The sequence below is a fragment of the Rhinolophus hipposideros genome, assembly GCF_964194185.1.
Source record: "Rhinolophus hipposideros genome assembly, chromosome: 2".
NCBI classification, from domain to species: Eukaryota; Metazoa; Chordata; class Mammalia; order Chiroptera; family Rhinolophidae; genus Rhinolophus; species Rhinolophus hipposideros.
This window is the reverse complement of record NC_138048.1, coordinates 61,412,769-61,431,513: the sequence shown is the minus strand read 5'-3', so window position 1 is coordinate 61,431,513 and position 18,745 is coordinate 61,412,769. Positions and strand designations below refer to the sequence as shown.

The following is an 18,745-nucleotide window of genomic DNA, read 5'->3' as shown; positions in this document are numbered from 1 at the left end:
TACACTCTGCTAGTTCCTATGGGTTATTTATACAGATGGCTAAAATACAGTTCTCACCCAAAGAACTACAGTCTTGTGAAGGAGACAGATACATGAATTAAAAACTTCCAGAGCAGGTAGAGTCAAGTATTATAAAAGAGGTGCATTAAAAGTGGCAAGGATTGTGGAAAATTAGGGAACAATTTGTAGCTAATGAGTCAAAGATACTTTTGTGGAAGACATGACCTTTGAAGTAATTGAGATTGGAATGAAGAATAGGAGTTTCATAGGCAAAAAGCAGGGAAAGGGCCTTCTAGGCCGAGGAGAATGTGAACATGAAAGTGCCTGGCCGGCAACCTGAGGGAGTAAGAAATAATCTGGTGATAAAAAAGCACAGAGTGTGAGAAGCTGAGCCAGAGTGTTTACTATGTTTACTTAGGGTCAGAGGTTTACTCACAGTCTATTTTTAAAAATTAGAAGTCTTTGATGGTTTTTGTGGATGGGACTTATATGTTTGGATTTGCCCTTAAGAAAACTTTAGTGACAGCACAAAAGGGAATGAGGGAGGCAAGATTTAGAAGTGAACAGTTTAATTAAGAGACTGCTGCTGTAGTGCAAATGAGGTGATGAAGAGTTTCGCAGAGTAAAAGTAGTGGGCATATGAGAGTATGGAAGTAGAACTAACAGAATTGGCTGTGTGGGTAACAAAGTTGAATGGGTGAATGAGAGAGAAGCATCAAAGGTGATGAAGGCTTATAAACTAGTTGACTTAAAGACGATAGTTCCATTAATTTAGTTTGGAATTGTAAGGAGAGGAGTAGATTTGAAGGGAGAAAAACAGGTTGGGTTTTTCATATATAAAGTTCAAGGTGATTGCAGGACATACATGTAGAGACAGACGTCTTAGAGTCTGTTGAAAATTCAACCTGCAGATTTTGAAAGGAATAATGGCTGGAGGTGTATATTTGAAAGTTATTAGCAAGGACGTGAAAATTAAAACCATAAGAGTGGCTGAAATTACTGAAAAATGAAAAGGGCCTAAAGTAATATAGTCTCTTGGCGGAATACCCACATTTAAGAAATAGAGGAAAAAATAGTAGAGAAGAAAGGTGAAAGATAATGTCTCCACTAATCCACAAACAGATGACTGGGAATTTTCCATAGCTAAAGCATATTAGATTGCCAAATTTGGTGTACTTTATATGTCCTATGAATGTTAAACATTGATATAGAAAACTATTGCACAGAATCATCTGGTTTTGAATCTACTAAACCTCGGTATCGGGTCTTATCGATGACTATGTAATAGAAAACTAAGGATATACAGAGAAAAATTTTTAATTTTTTTACAGAAGCTTTGAGATTATCATTAATATATCCTTAAGTGATGTTAGCAATTTTTCTGAACCTAGACCCCAAAGAGGATCCCTCGTTGAAGGACGTTGAAGATGCTGTGGCAGAGACAATCGCCCTTTGCCAGAGGAATTCACATAATTTGAACCAGCAGCAAAGAGAGGTAGGAGAATAACTACTTAGGTATTTAAAAGTCTGTTCTGTTCTGAAAGGAAGAATTAATTCTATTTCCACTGCCCTCTCAGCGACCTGAGTTCAGTCCAACTGGATTTTAATCACTGTTTAGTGCTCCCAGGTGTCTAAGACTCCCAAAGTTGCTATGAGGTTTGCCTGCCCTCTTGGCTCTCACAAAAGGCTTTATATTCTTAGATTTAGCTGTGCTGCAAAACGTTGGTTGTGTGAATACTAGATGTCCTTGTTCTCTTTGGACTGAGATTTTCTGTATTTTGTGTAGTAATATTGTGGATGTGTCATCATTTATCTTCTATTCCCCATGGATGAAAGTGAGCATGAGGAACTGGAGGAAAACCCTTCGGGATACAGAGAAAGCTGGAAAAGGTTGAAGAAGGTTATGATACAGTAGTTCCCAACCTTGGCCGCACATTAAAGTCACGTGGGAGCTTTGAAAACTCCCAGCACACAGACTGCACCCCAGGTCATCTAAAGTCTCTGTGGCTGTGACCCAGTCATCAGTATGTTTTAAAGCTTCCCACATGATTTCGGAGTGCAGTTAAGGTTAGAAGCACTTCTGCAACAGATTCCAGACTGCAATAAAGGAGAACACAAAACTGAGCTCCCGTGCAGGTGGGAGTTACAGCACTAAGGGGGCGAGATGTGACTTGACAGCTAAGTTCTACAGTAGTTTTAAGAAGTGAAACTTTGGCAGCGTGATAGCATATGCGGTGCCTGGCCCTCCAGGCTGTGGCCTCTCACTTGCCACCACCTGGCCTCTTTGCACTGCCTGGTTTTCTGAAATGGGAAGCAGGGTAAATGTTTTATGTTAGCCATACGTGTTACAATGGCAATAATAAACTTGGTTTGTTTTCTGTTCTTACGAGGTGGGTAAACTTCTTTAAGTTTTTGTGAAGGGTTTCTTTTTATTAGTTTCAGGTGTACAAAACAATGTAATAGACATTTATACCCCTCACAAAATGATAACCCAATCTCCTACCCCTTTGACATCGTATATAGCTGTTACAGGTCCCCTGACTCTATTCCTTCTGCTGTACTCCACATCCTGTGACTATATATGTATATAATATTAAAATATAGTTGACATTCATTATTATTCAGCTTCAGCTTCAGGTGTACAGTGCAGTGGTCAGGCACCTACACCATCCATGACGTGGTCTCCCTAATAAGACAAGTGTCTATCTGACCCCCTACAAAATCTTTACAACATTATTGATTATATTCCCCAAACTGTCTTTCATATGTGAAGAGTTTTTTAATATAAAATTTGATAACTCTTTAGAATATAAATTGTGCTTAACAAGCACATTTACCTAATAGATGTGACTATTTTCTTTATTAAAATTTTTTGTGTGTAAAAAAGATACATATCTGTCATTTAAAAAGAAAAACATCCTGCAAGACAGAAACTTACAAAGAAGGATGTTTTAAAAAATTACCCTGGCTTTGCTGCATCTATAGCAAAGGATAAAGTGAGGACGCAGACCATTCTCAGCAGTCAGACTGGACGTCCCAGAAAACGTGGACGTCACTCTGAAGGGACCACAGTTATTGTGAAGGGCCCCAGAGGCACCCTGTGGAGGGACTTCTGTCACATCCATGTAGAACTCAGTCTCCCTGGAAAGAAAAGAAGAGGCTCCGGTGACAATGGTGGGGACATAAGAAGGAACTAGCTCCTATTCGCACTACCTGTCACTTACAGAACACGATCGAGGGTTACATTGGGCTTCCAATACAAGATGCGGTCTGCGCGTGCTCACTTCCCCATCAAAGTTATTCAGGAGAATGGTTCTGTTGAAATACTAAATTTCTTGTGTGAAAAATACATCTGCAAGGTTCACATGAGGTCAGGTGTTGCTTGTTCAGTATCTCAAACCCAGAAAAATGAGTTAATTATTGAAGGAAATGATACTGAACTTGTATCAAATTCAGCTGCTTTGACTCAACAAGCCACAGCAGTTAAAAACAAGGATATCAGAAATTTTTTGGATGATATCTGTGTTTCTGAAAAAGGAATAGTTCAGCAGGCTGATGAATAAGATCTAAGTTGTCCAGCTATAGAAACACCGAGATGTCGAGTGATTCCTCAGACTCTTTTGTGATATTTTAAAGATGCAATCAAAGTCGTGTATTGAAGGAAAAAAATTACCCTGTATCTATCCTATCACACAAAAATAACCATCATCATTTGGTGAATATCACTCTAGATATTTTTTATCTGTCTTGGTTAACATAATTTTAGAAAAATTGAATCAAATGTCTGCTTTTAAAAATAAACAAAAAATAAACATGGTATGCAATCTCATTTAGGAAGATTATGGAAAACTAAGGAATTTCTAAATTTCAAATATTTATTTACCATACTATTTTTTATAAATGTCACTAAAGTTTTAAAAAATATGAAGTCTAATAGGTTTTCAAATACATTTCAGTTTTTTATAATATCTGTGATGCCAAGCCAGTAAGGAAATTTGCATGAACTCTTGCTTGCTCTAACCTCTCTTCTCCAACTCTTTAATTAGTTATGTTATTTTACCTTATTAAGGTTAATAACACATTCTTTCCTGAATCTATAGTTCTCATGATTGTTTAATTTTTATTTAAATGGATTATGGGCTTTACACCAGTCCTTTTGCCATGATTTTTCCATCCTAAGTTTTTATTTTCATTTATCTTTTGGTTAGCTGGCTATATCTGAGCATGGTTATACTTTGATAGAAAAACACAAAAGGGCAAAATTCTTAAAGTTATGTTTATACATATTTAATACTAAGCCTTTTTAATTTTTCAACCCATCCATCTCCTCTCTAATATCTATTTGATATTCTTCTTCTAATGGAAATTTTAAGGAAACATAACAATTATGTTATAAATAGAGCAGTTCATATTTACATAAACTGAAATATGTCCAGGTTCATATATATTGTTGGTAGAATTAGATATAAAATCCATGCCTCTAGAACTTTGGAGATTATTATGACTGTATTTGAATCTGTATCTTTTAATCAGAAACAGAAACAAAGCCTTTGATGTGGCAAAAGGGAAATTTATCTTTTTTTGTCAAAAAGTGTCTGAATTTGAATTTGTTTAATAAAGATATTTGATGTTGGACTTCTTTATGATGATAAAGGTTTTTCCTAAGTCTTAAGAGTACAGAATTTGGAGTCAGATACCAATTTACTGGCCTTGTGATCTTTGGCAAATTATTTAACTTCTCTAAGCATAATTTTCTTCTTGCAACTGAAGATAATGCTTCTGTATAAGGTTACTATGAGACTGAAATGAGAAAATGTATGTAAAGCATTTAATACAGTGTTCAGTGTAATAGGAATAAACAAAAGATAGCTCTATCTCGTGATGTGGTTGCAAATGTTAATTGAAGTAATGTTAACTTCCACTTCTTGGTCTGTAATGACTAAGGAAATACAAACTAATGCTTGATGTAGGAAAAAACTTTGGATAACGTTTATTCATATATCTTGTTTGACATAGCTGAAGAGAAACGGGGGGAAGGTAGGTGTAGGGGGAGTCTCTGTTTCCTTCTGCAGTGCATAGGGTTATTTAGTCTTGGTCAGTGATGCATTTATACCAGAGTAAGTAAGAACCTAGCAGGAGGCTCTGTCCTGGCTCCATTGAATCCACCCTCCTGAGACACAGAAGATTGCAGTTCTGAGGTCTACACTTACTTAACTTCAGCTTCCTTTTTTTCCCCAAGATGTATGGTAAAGCTATCTTTTCTAGCTATGGTCTCTGCTTTTCATTGTCTTTTCTCTTCCCAGTCAAGTATTCCATCTTTTTCTAATTTTACCAGCAAATGTATGTGAGAAGTACATTTCAACCTGTGAAACACTATGCTGATGTTACTTTAAAAATAACAACACTTGTTTTTGTTTTCCTCTGATAGACACTCTGGTTTCCCTTGCTGGAAGCAATGATGGCCCCTCAGAAGCTGTCTAGTTCAGCTGTACCTCATCTACGCTCTGAAGGTAAGTTGATCAGAATCTACCTGTACCATTGCCTAATTTTTATCTGCTAAAGATTATCATTGTGATAACCTTTTCCAATTATATCTTTCTTAATGAAATTATATTGTAGTGTTGATCTCATCTTTCAGGTTCAATTCTTTCTGTGGCACCAATTATGTCATTTGTCTTGACTAGTAATAGCTTTGCAACTTATCAACACTTAACCTTAAAATATCAAACTAGCCTTGGTTAGCTAAGTTTCTAGAAAGCTATATGAATCTACCATTTCCCACTGACTTGTAAGAAAAACCTAAAACTCTTATTTTAAACTAACCTTCATATTAATGTTTTATTATAACAGCTCTGAAATCTTTGACCATGCAAGTTCTGAACAGCATGGCAGCATTTATTGCCCTTCCATCAATCTTGCAAAGAATCTTACAGGTGAGTTAAAAGGGTTAATTGGGCTAATGTTTAAAAATATGATGCAGGTCATTTGGGGCATTAGCTAAATATCTAACTCTCATGTTGAATCTTTCCTAGCACTCCAGTGGCATGATTTTGCCTGCCATACACTAATGACCCTCATGTTAACTGCTAGCTCGGGGTTTCCTATTGGTGTGCTCACTGGGAGAGAATTACCATTATTTCCAGCTGCTTATATTTTTAGATCAAAAAAAGATAACAGAAACATTAAGTTAACATAGTCATTTCTTAATCATTGGTTGTTACTTAGGTTGTCTAACTCGTAGTAAAACTTTCTTTATGTCCAGAACTCATCCCCTACTTTAAATTCTAGCAGGCTTGTTGGCCAAAGCTTTTGTAGAAAACATCGTTCCAGCCTGTTTTCTTCAACAAAAAGGCCTGAGCCTTTCCAACTTCATCAAAAGGAGAACATTAACAATACACTAAGATATATTTTTTTAAAAATCTGTGAACATTCTTGGGGAAACAACAGGAATCCTCCTTGGAGTCCATTTTGTCTTCCTTCCCTTTATGCAGTATAGAGACACACCAAGAAAAAAAAATCAAATAGTAATATGATGCCATTGGTCTTTATAGTTTTCAAATGATTTTTATCCAATCAAGAATGTCCCTGTCAGCTCTCTTTTAAGATTCTCCAAGCTCTTCTTCCCATCTGGTATTCAGCGTCTGGGCCTTTGCTGATAAAGACCGTTGCACCCAGTAGTCTGTCATCAGATAGCATCTTATCATTGAGAAGGTCTCTTTACTTACATTATCTCATTTGATCCTCGTCATCTTTGAATAATTCTTTGATATAGACTACTTCTCTTATATTCATTTAAAAATACATTTGTCATAAGGTTTTTAATCACATAAAAGAAATATCTCCATAAGGCAGGAATACTTTAATTTACCAAGTAAATTAGGAAAGATGAAATCCTAAAGCTCAGAGAGGCTTCTCTTTCAGTGTATGCGTTTTGCTTTATGTTGAGCTTTAACCACACTTTCTGATACATAAATTATAATAAGTAAAAAATCTATTTTTCCTTTGGCAAAAACATGATTTTTAAAAAAATTTGTATTTTAAAATTCATGTCTTTGAAGGCTTTTGATACTTGAAAATCTTTGCTTTATTTTGAGTTATACTGGCATTCATTTTAATTATATTCTTATCATTTTTTACCCTCAGTGGTTATTAACTCCTAATCAGGAGGGTATGCTAGTTCTTAAATTCCTATTTGCACATTTGTGATTACTATAATAACTCTACCTTATATTTCTAGAGAGATTTTTATTTTTTCATGATACTTTCACAGATATTATCTCATTTAAAGCACACAATCTTTGAGGTTGGGTAGGGCTACCATAAAGTTTTCTGTTCATGAAGGGTGAAACTGAAGTACAGACAAGTTAAGCACCTACCCCACCATCAGTGGCAGAGTTTGGATACCCTCAAAGTCTCTTAGCTCCTAATTTATACTCTTTCCTATTATATCATGTAAGCTTTTTCATTTGTTTCAGTCCCTGGTCTTTTGAAGAGTTCATTATTAACTAGTTTATTAATTATATATTAACCTGTTTGGTCATTACCTATAAAAATGAAATGCACGGTTCTTACCCTTAAAAAGCTCTTAGAGACAGAAAGAGATTGTCAATTCAATCCCCATATGGGCCACTGTGAGCTGCACCCTCCTTAAAAAAACAAAAAAACAAAACAGGCCTTGGTCTATGATAGATTAGAGAAGAAAATGTTCTAATATAACTATTCATAAGGCTCTAAGCAAGTAATAGTAGCCACCTTCAAGGATTATTTGCTCTGAACTCCACGTAGGGTGATTGTCACTCTCCATCCCTGTACTTTCGGTCCATAGGATTATAATAAGAACAGCCACCAGAAAGCGTGACACTGCCTCCTGGCTCTACCTGATTGACTCAGGGTGAGCAACTGGCCTAAACAGGGCCAATCAGTGTCCTTTACTGGAAATTTTAGAACTGAAGTTGAGAAAGACGAGCAAGTCTCTCTTCAGGTCTCTGGATTATATAAGTCACAAAGTTCAGGAGCTGGCATTGACTACTTTTCCATCATATCGACCGAAATAGTTAAAAAAAAAAAAAGTTAATCTATAGAGAGGAAGAAAAGAATGAAGTAGACACGCAAAGGTGAAAATAGACAAGACCATAGAGAAACGAAAAGATACAAGGAGAGGATTCAAGACAGTGGGAGAGGAGAACACATAGAAAATCCTGATGGCATTTGAGTTCCTAATTGTAGTTCTTAAGGCTTACCTACATTCCTTTACTTGGATCCTTGAAATACCCCAATACCTTTGTAATAATTATCTTTCTTGAATAAGTAGGGATGCGTTGGATTTATGAATATATGTATATATACATATACATATGTATATATACATATATATATCAATATGAATATATGTATATATACATGTATATATCAATAAAAGTATATATCTGAAATAGACTGGGGAATTTGGAAAGATTTCTTGGAGGAGGTGACATCTTAACTGAATCTGAAAGAGCCTAAAGGAATCGGGAAAAAGGAGATAGGTCTATTCTAAGCAGAGTGAATTATATATACAAAGAATTACAGGTAAAACATGGTACATATGGGGAGTTGTGTTTATGTATTCTTGGAACATAGGACAAGAATAAAGGTGAATCACAGAGCTAAAATTTGAATAGACAGACTGGAAATGTCTCCTTAATTGCTTTCTAAACCATAGTAAGGACCATGACTGGGGAATTTGGAAAGATTTCTTGGAGGAGGTGATATCTGAACTGAATCTGAAAGCGCCTAAAGGAATCGGGAAAAAGGAGATAGGTCTATTCTAAGCAGAGTGAATTATATATACATAATATATATTATATATATATATATATATATATTATAGTATATATATATATATAACTATACTATATATGCACAGTATATATAGTAACTATATATATACTGTATGTAGTATATATGTAATACATATATATGTAACTATAATATGTATATATATTATTATATATACATAATAACTATATATACATAGTAAGGACTCTGGGTTTCATTTTTAAATCAGTAAATTGTCATCAAAGGATTTTAAGCAGAGGAATAATGGAATAAGGTTTCTCTTTAGAAAGGTCACTCAGCGTATGTTGTACAGGATAAATTGGAAGGGATCCAGAGTGAAGGTATAGAGATACGTGGAATGCAATCGGTACTCAATGTTTGTTAGTTGAGTTACATAGAATTGATACTAGAAAATGAATTTGGAAATTACTTAGTTGATAGAATCCACTTGATTCTTTGACTCTTTAGATGTAGGTGAACACAAGAAGAACCCAGGTAATCCCCTGATATCAGGTTTACATGGCTAACAATGAGCAGTGGGGAAATACAAAACTGGAGTTTATAGGAAGAGGTAAGAAGTGGAGATATAGACTTGGAAATCATCCACATAGAAGTGAAATTCAATGAACTTTAAGAGGAAGTGAATGAGCAAGAAAAGCAGAAGGCCAGAAATGGAGTTCTAGGAAATAGTAAAGAATCAGAATATATATTTTTTTCTGTAAGTACAGAAGGACCTTAGGGATACGACTATACTTTGCCTAGACTATCACCTCGCCCAGAGGCACTTGGCATATAATAGGGACTCGATACATATTTTTAGAGTACATAAAAGTCATTACACTGTGGCTAAGATTGACTAACAGAGACTGGATTTACCCTCCTGCTTGAGACAACCAAAAAATGGACAAAATATATGAAATAGCAGTTTTCAAAAAACGGTATCAGGCATTAAAGGATGTTGATTCCTGAGAGATCAGAAGTAAGCAAGGTGAGCCCTGTCTGCCCTAGCTTAATGTTTTAATAGAGTGTCCAGGAAATAGTGTAGTAGGAAGGGGGATCCCAAGAAGTTTCTGGAATACTCATTGATTTAAAATATGGAGCTGAAAGTCAAGAGAGACCAAGGTTGCCAGAGTTTGCGGTGCAAGTACCAGGAGAGAACCCTGGGGATGTGCCAAAGGCCATGCTCAAGTATAAGTTCCCGACCTGAGGAAACTACCTAAGCCAGGGAAAGAACCACCTGAAAGGATTAAAGGGAATAATACCCGCACTCACTTAGGGCCAAAAATAGTATCTTTCCTACTAGTGAAGACTAGACCTCATAGTTCACAGAACATTGGGTAGAGTGCTCAAAGGTCCTTGGTAGTGGGAAACAGTTGTCTAGCCCTAGACTGACTAAACATAGCACCAGTCATGCCTTACAAAGCTCAAAGGCAAGACCTGAAAGGATCAAACTGTTTCCAAGTAATTCAACTGCATCCCAGAACAAAGCTTAAAAATACTTTTAGAAATGTAAAAACATTCAGGTCCCAACAGTGTAAAATTTACAGTGTATGACGTTGAATCAGAATTTATAAGGTATGCAAAGAAGGTGGAAAACGAAACCCAAATGTGACATGGATATTAGAATTAGCAGACAAGAAAATCAAAATAGAAAAAAAAAGGTTAGTGAACTTGAAGACAGTGATACAGACAATCCACAATGAAACACTGTAAAGTGAATCAGAAAAAGATGAACCGGAGCATCAACTCTGGAGCAGTTAGCTGTGGGACACTTTCAAGTGGTCCAAAACATATGTACTTGGAGTCCTGAAAAGGGGGTCTGAGCAGAAAACAGTATTTGAAGAAATATTGGCTGAAAAGTTTCCAAATTTATTGAGAATTGTTAGCACACAGATAAATAACCCCAAACTCAAAAAACAAAACTACAAGGCACATTATAGTTGCTCAAAATCAATGATTAACAAAAAAGCCTAAAAATAGCCAGAGAAAAAAGACACAAAGGAACAAAAATAAGGACAACAGCAGATTTCTGATGAACACTTTTAACCACTGTGACTTAGTTGACATTTATAAATCAATTATAGCCGCAGAATATGCATTGTTCTCAAGTGTAGATGGAACATTTACCAAGATAGACCATATTCTGGGTTATAAAACAAGTCTCAATAATTCCAGTGTTTTGGATTTTAACCATTCTAATAGGTGTGTAGTATCTCACTGTTTTAATTAGCACAACCCTGATGAATAATGACAATGAGCATCTTTTCATGTGCTCATTTGCCATCTGTATATCTCCATTGGTGAGGTGTCTATTTAGTTCTTTTTGTCTGCTTTTTAGTTGGGTTGTTTGTTGTTGTTGTTGAGTTTTAAGAGTTCTTTGTATATTTTTTATACAAGTCCTTTATCAGATATGTGCTTTGCAAATATTTTCTCCCAGTCTGTGGTTTGTCTTTTCATTCTTTCAACTGTCTTTCACAAAGCAAAGGTTTTACAATTGTAATGAAGTCCAACTTTTCATTTTTTTCTTTCATGGATTGTGCTTTTGGTGTTGTATCTAAAAACTCATCACCAAGCCCAAGGTCATCTAGAATTTTTCCCATGTTATCTTCTAGAAGTTTTATAGTTTTGCATTTTACATTTAGGTCTATGATCTGTTTTAAGTTAATATTTGCGAAAAGTGTCATGTCATTATTCTGCATGTGATGTCCAGTTATTCCAGTACCATTCGTTGAAAAGACTATTCCTTTCTCCATTGAATTGCCTTTGCTCAGTTGACTATACTTAAGGGGGTCTATCTCTGGGCGTTCTGTTCTTTTTTATTGATCTATTTGTCTAAGTCTTTCACCAGTGCCACACTATATTGATTATTGGAGCTATAATAAGTTTTGAAGTCGGGTAGTGTTCTCTGACTTTGTCATTCTTCAATATTGTGTTGGCCATTTGGGGTCTTTTGTCTTTCCACATAAACTTTGGAATCATTTTATCTGTATCCATAAATTTGTGCACTGGCATTTCAATTGAGGTTGTTTTGTCTGCTTTTGGTGTTAGGATAACGCTGGCCTCATAGAATGAGTAAGGAAATGTTCCCTCTGCGTCGGTTTTTGGAACAGATGGTAGAGTATTTGTGTGATTTCTTCTTTAAATATTGGTAGGACAAACCAGTGAAACCTTCTGGGCCTGGGACCTTCTCTTTTGGAAGATTAGTACTTAACTGATTCAATTTTAAGAGATACAGGTCTATTTACATTATCTATTTCTTTTTGTGTGAGTTTTGGTGGATTGTGTCTTTCAAGGAATTGTCCCAGTCCATTTAAGTTATCAAGTGCTCCAACCAGGGGTTTTTATGTACCTAGGTGTTTTTATTTTTTTAATCCCCCCTCATCATCATTTTTCTTATTTTTTTCCCAGTGTTTAACCCATTTTAAATCTTCCCCACTAGACTATTTCCTGTCCCAGTACAGTGCATGGGACATAGTATATACTCAGTTAATAATAGTTGGGTCAGTCACCTAATGTCCTTGAATAGTTCTCAACAGTTTATATAGCACTTTATCTCCTTTGATCTCTGCATACATTAAGCTGGGGAAGTAGCGGCATCCGCCTGTTTCTCATGAGGAAAGTGCCACTCAGAAAGGTTAAATAACTTGCCTTAGTCAGGTATTAAGTGAGCATAGCTGGAACATTAACCTAGATCTTCTAACTTGGAAAGTTAGCCCTTTACTTCTGTACCTAACACCAGCCATGGTAGTTTTCATATCCACCTTGGTTTATCAAGTCCCCTGGGGAGACATAGGGAGTGACAGTTATTTAGATGCACCGTTTCTCAGATATTTAGTTTTTTTCACAAGAGATGTTTACTTGTGAAAGGTTCTCAAAGATCTTTCTGACCTCTAAATGGCTATTCAAACTGATGCCTGGTATCTGAATTGTACAAGTTTCTTTCAGGAACATTAGACGATAAGTTCGTTTCTAAGGGATCATGTTTGTGTTACATACATTCTGTCTTCCCTGCTTGCTTTTATTGATCTTCCCTCTATGGCAAAAGGAATTCTTGGCTTCTGAGAAGCTATTTATGGCTGTCTTACTGATGGAGTTAAAGCAAACAAATGATTTACATGCTAACCTGCTGAAGGCATTATTCACATTTCTAAAGTAATGCTTGATTAATAAAGATTTTAATTTTATAACAAACCACATACATGATACAATAGGTACTAAAAAGCATTAGGGAAAAACGTATCTTTTTCTAATGTACTTTAAAAAAAAGAAAAACAGGGCCGGCCTGGTGGCTCGGCCTGGTGGCTCAGGCGGTTAGAGCTCCATGCTCCTAACTCCGAAGGCTGCCAGTTCGATTCCCACAGGGGCCAGTGGACTCTCAACCACAAGGTTGCCGGTTCAACTCCTCGAGTCCCATAAGCGATGGTGGGCTCTGCCCCCTGCGACTAAAATTGAACACGGCATTTTGAGCTGAGCTGCCACTGAGCTCCCGGATGGCTCAGTTGGTTGGAGTGCGTCCTCTCAACCACAAGGTTGCGGGTTCGATTCCTCGAGTCCCGCAAGGGATGGTGGGCTGTGCCCCCTGCAACTAGCAACAGCAACTGGACCTGGAGCTGAGCTGCGCCCTCCACAACTAAGACTGAAAGGACAACAACTTGACTTGGAAAAGTACACACTTGGAAGTACACACTGTTCCCCAATAAAATCCTGTTCCCCTTCCCCAATAAAGTCTTTTAAAAAAAACACAAAAAAAACAAGTTGACGTGAAGTACGCAAGTTTACCCTTCTAGTTTACAAAAAAGTTAAAGAAAAACCTCAACAGTTATTCATTGCCGAAGAATCTAGCTGACATCTTTGGAAAATAATTTGAAAACCTAGTGGATTGTGTACATGCTGTGCTAGAAGCCTTGAGCTCTCTTTTGCATTCTATAATTTATATGTTGCCCAGCATGAGGTAATTTTCATGATTTTGCCTTTAAATTATGCATATTAAAGTGAAATGTACTGATATAAATATGGACATGACCTATAAAGATTTCTTCTTTTTACCAGAATTTACCCTTTTAAAAACCTCTTGATTCTCTAAACCACCCTTGTCATAAACAAATGACAGAGCTTTTCTATGCTGGAGCAATATTAGTGTATTAAATGTACGTATTATAGTATTAGGTTTCTGCAAAAGTAATTGCAGTATAAAAGGTTGAAAATAATTGCAAAAACTGCAAGTACTTTTGCACCAAACTAATAGATATTATAATAGGTTTTTTTTTTGGTTTTTTTTTGGAATATAGGTTTTTTATAATAAGGTATTACACTATATCTATGGATACTTTGAAAAATAAGTATTTATTAAGAGCTTGACCAAAAGTGTAATTGAGAGTAAGTTCAGAAGCATTAACATGGATCTATTTTTATGCAAAGAAAATTAAAAGAAAAATTTGTCTGGTGGGTGTATGTGTGGCCTGGGTTGTTTTTCTAGTAAAGAGTCTGAGAAATCTATAGACTTGCCTTTTGTAAATGATCTGCATATGTTTGACAGGTTTCTTTAGCTAAGTGATACAGTCTCTAGCTGTGAAACAGAAAATTTCCTCGCTAAGCTTAAGTGGCCTGTTCAAGCCCAAATTTATGAACTGGTTAATTAGTACACAAATACGTAAGAGTAATTATTCTCTACCTTCAATTTCTTCAGCATAACTTCAGCACGAGGGACTGGGTACTTCAGGCAGACAATCTTGTGCTGCTCTAGTACTGAAAACTGATCTTAGTTAGAAATTGCACCTACCCAGTCTTCAAGAGCCATCACCAGAGCCTAGAAGAGAAAAAGAAGGAAATCCTAAGACTGTTGTGTTAGAGCAGAAAAGCAGTTTCTTCTCACATTTCTGAACCTCTCTTTTAAGTTTTTTCTGCTTCACTGTTTTTATCTTTTATCTTTCCTTTTTTTTAAAAAAGAAAAAAAGAAGAGTTTATTTGAACCAAACAGAGGATATGCCTGGAAACAAGATCTCAAGAGACTGAGAAAAAATGCTTCTGCTTTTGTCTTTTTCTTTCTTAACATCTGAATTCAGTTATTCTTACGGCACCAAGGTTTTAAGAACCCCTACTCCCTAAGAAGTAACTAGAAATGTTATCCATGTTTTCCAGCAAACATTAGTTTACCATGTAGTTATCCACGTCAGTTACCCATGTTATCTAGCAAGCGTTAGTTTATTATTTAGTTTATTAGTGTATGTATATCCATACTTGGGAAACCAATATAGTGTGTTAATTAAAAACATGGTTTCTGAAGTACCTATTCAAATCCCAGCTTATCTGCTTAATAGTTTTATGATCTTAGAGAATTTTACTTAACCTCTCTGAGCCTGTATTTCTTTATTTATAAATGTTCTGGAAGGGATTTAGTGATATGGTCTATAGTGAGTACTTAGCACTGTACTTGGCATATGCTAGTCACTTAATAAATAGCAGCTACTTTAATCATTACTATTTAGTTGGATTCCCCTGTTTAGCATGGAAGAGTCATTTATATCATATGTAACCTCATATTAAAGTGAAGTAATAGATTTGATATACTCATTTGTTAGCAGAAACTTGTATTATAATTCCTAGCCTAGCCAAAGGTGCAGCAAAATGAGCACACAAATGTGCTGATGGAGATAAAAATTGCATAATACGACATTTTGGAAGAGCAATTAGGCAGTGTATATGAGTACGCATAAAAGAGCTCTTTGAGACTGTAATTTCCTTTCTAGACATCTCTGAAGAAAGAGATCAGACCAAAATTTGCAGCCACTGCCATTTGGTAATGGTGGGACTTGGGTGTGGGGGATTGGGCCAGAGAAACTTGAATGTCTAACACAGAGAATGGTTGAATAAACTAATAAATAGTATCTTCACATAATTCATACCCTGTGGCTATTGCAAAACATTTGATGATATGGGAAACTGCTCACAATATACTATTAAGTAAAAAAAGGCATAAAAGTATTAACGTGAAACACTCAAATTTTGTACACTAAGAAATACATCCCTTTTTCTTGCTCTTTCTCTCCTTCCCCAGAAACAAAACTGAAAGAATATACATCAAAAGTGTTTATCTCTGGATGGTTGGATTTCACTTTTTTGTTGTTTTATTTTTGTACACGTTAGTGTTTTCCAAATTGTATATAATACACAAATTACGGCAAACCTCATATGAGAGGCACTGGAGGGAAGATTGGGTATCTGGTGTTTATCAGTAGTGACTTCATTGAGAAAAGCTTCGAAAAACTGAAAGCTGCTCCTCGGATTCATAAATTCATCTCCTAAACTGAAGTATTTCTCCTAAACTAGAGCAATTTAGTTGGTTTAGGCCAGGAGGTGGCCAAATGTGGGTCGCAGGCGTTACTAGACAGATTCTGGGTACTCATGAGTACATTGGTTTTAAAGTAGCAGCTAAATAAGAGCTCCACACGGAAGATCTGGTCTTTAATATGAAGGAGAGGGAGGAAATTCTTTCAGAAACAAAATCAGAGTGAAATTAATTAGACTTGCAGAGAAGATTATTAAGCAAGAGGCTTGGATCATTTCAGTTTTATTTTTCCAAAATATTTGTGATGGCCAGAGGGAAACTGATGTGCGTTTTCACTGGGAGCTTCATGGACGAACCAATATATTGTGACTGTAAAAAAATACTTAAGAGTTTTTGGCCCTTTCAGATAAGTTATATTTTAAAATAATTTTAAAATACCAAGAACAGCATTATAATTTTTTGCAACTTTTTTCAAACTAGGATCCAGTTTATGGCAAAGGAAAACTTGGAGAAATCCAGGGACTGATTCTGGGAATGTTGGATACCTTTAACTATGAACAAGTAAGCTACTTTATATTTTTAAGCCTGTCCTAAGGTAAAAAGAAGCAATTTCTTTTTTCTTTGCATCTATGCTTTTTTCTTTTCAAATTACCATCGATTTAGTAGAAGTTTGGTAGATTGACCTTAATTGATTAATATATAATTTTTATACACACATTCTAAAACATGAAACTGCATCAAATTTGGATTCATTTTGTTTTGATTCATTGGCAGAGGGACAAATATCTTTTTTCTGAAATAAAAAATGTGAGTGAGAAACTTTCTGGAAAAATAATTGAATGCAAACATACAACCCATGAAAAGGAAGGGTCAGCAAGAGTATAGAAAACTGCAAAATAAAATTAAGAGTGTTCTTTTAAACATCCTGAAGCAGATGATTGCCAATAACCAAAAATGGTCATTAGTCTTCCTTCCCTAACTCAAAACTGCCTGTAGCTTTAATTCTCAGTAGGAGCCAGCCTAGTGTACAGAATTTTTTCTTACTGTACTTCAAAGTGACTCACGAAGCCACCTAGGAAAAGTGCTATGTGGGCATGTTAGATATGATGTCTGCTTTTCTAATAATCAGAGAAGAAAATGAAAAAGAAGAAAACATTTGGGTGGCAGAGCTTTTCTTAGGGTATTGTAGGAACTGCAGTTTTGCTAAGCATAGCCCAATGAAGCCAGTGCCCCTGCAGGCACACACTGCACGTTGGCAGAAGGAAAGCTGAGTGCAGGGCAGAAATTTTTTGTGAATTTCTGAAGAGGAGGAAAAGATAGGGTTGATTGGAAAGAATTACATTTAGTTCTAGTAGATGTACCATTAGAACTAAAAGTTCTGCATTACAGATAAAGGTAATGGACTAGGCTATGTAGCAAGGAGGATGGTTAGTATATCTTTCCCCTTTCAGACTGACAGAAAAGAACCCAACTGTACATCTAAATGATAATATATATGAGTGTTGAGAATTAGATATAGTTTGAAAACAAAACAATGCTTTATAAGCACATAGAGCCTTAAAAGGACTTAATGTATGGCTGCAAAAATGTCTTTATGATACTTAATGACAGATGTCACAGTCTTGAGCAGATTCAAATGACTAAGTGCTGATCAGAAAAATGTGATCTCTCTGGCTCAAGGGAGATGAAAACTGAGTAATGGCCATTAGCTTTTCCACTGAAAGGTTATTTGAAATATTGCCATGGATGCAGTTTCTATTAAAAAAAAATCAGGGACATTTTTGTTATTTGTTATAACACTTCAAGTCACTCAGAAAAAATTTATTTTATACATGTAATAAATAAAGAGATGTGGGTTTCTCTAGTCATTCAAAATGAATTAAGCTATAAACTGGCAGAGCACACATTTCTTAGTAGAAACCAGTAACAGCCTTTTAATAATTATTTTGAGAATCTTAATGTCTGCACTTGTCATTACTCTGCACATTAAAGTTAACCACTTATTATGGGGTTTTTGATATTTGATTAATTTTATGCCTTTGTAGTGTATTCCAATTTCAATTGTTTGTGGTTGAGAAGAAAACAACTGATATTCCTTATTCATCCCCTTTGTCTCTTTCACTTTATAAACTAATTTGTTTGTTTTTTTGGTTTGGGTCTTTCCCAGACCCTACTGGAAACAACTACTAGCCTCCTAAACCAAGATCTCCACTGGTCATTGTGTAACCTGAGAGCTTCGGTCACCAGAGGACTGAATCCCAAGCAGGATTACTGCTCTATATGTTTGCAGCAGTACAAGAGACGCCAAGAAATGGCTGACGAAATTATTGTCTTTAGGTAAGAGAAGGAAATATTATAGGTGTCATGCATGTGTATTACCAGGCAGGAATACGGGTGGACACATAGCCCCAGTCAATCATTCTAGCAGTGAACAAAACAAGGCAACGTTCCTGCCTTTATAGACCTTACGTTCTTCCTGGGAGTCGGGAGAAATAGGTATTAGGGTGGTCGGGCAATAAGTACAGAGTAGTAAGAGCTGGGAGGAAAAATACAGCACAGGTAAGGGGATGGAAGGATGAAGTGTTTGGGGTGAGAGGCCTATTTTAAGACACCATGGTAAAGGAAAACATCTCTAAGGAAGTGACG

The 18,745-nt window shown here is 35.9% G+C and overlaps 1 protein-coding gene across 2 annotated transcripts in view; it reads left to right on the top strand.

Annotated features, from left to right (window-relative positions):
* The window catches only part of VPS8 (VPS8 subunit of CORVET complex), a 236,051-nt gene that overhangs the window by 156,969 nt on the left and 60,337 nt on the right, over positions 1 to 18,745 (top strand). For both annotated transcript variants that reach the window (XM_081062741.1, XM_081062742.1), the window contains 5 exons: positions 1,392 to 1,495; positions 5,429 to 5,510; positions 5,851 to 5,933; positions 16,580 to 16,660; positions 18,267 to 18,436. In XM_081062741.1, coding sequence (XP_080918867.1) covers positions 1,392 to 1,495; positions 5,429 to 5,510; positions 5,851 to 5,933; positions 16,580 to 16,660; positions 18,267 to 18,436 — 520 coding nt within the window. The remainder of the gene's footprint in view (positions 1 to 1,391; positions 1,496 to 5,428; positions 5,511 to 5,850; positions 5,934 to 16,579; positions 16,661 to 18,266; positions 18,437 to 18,745) is intronic.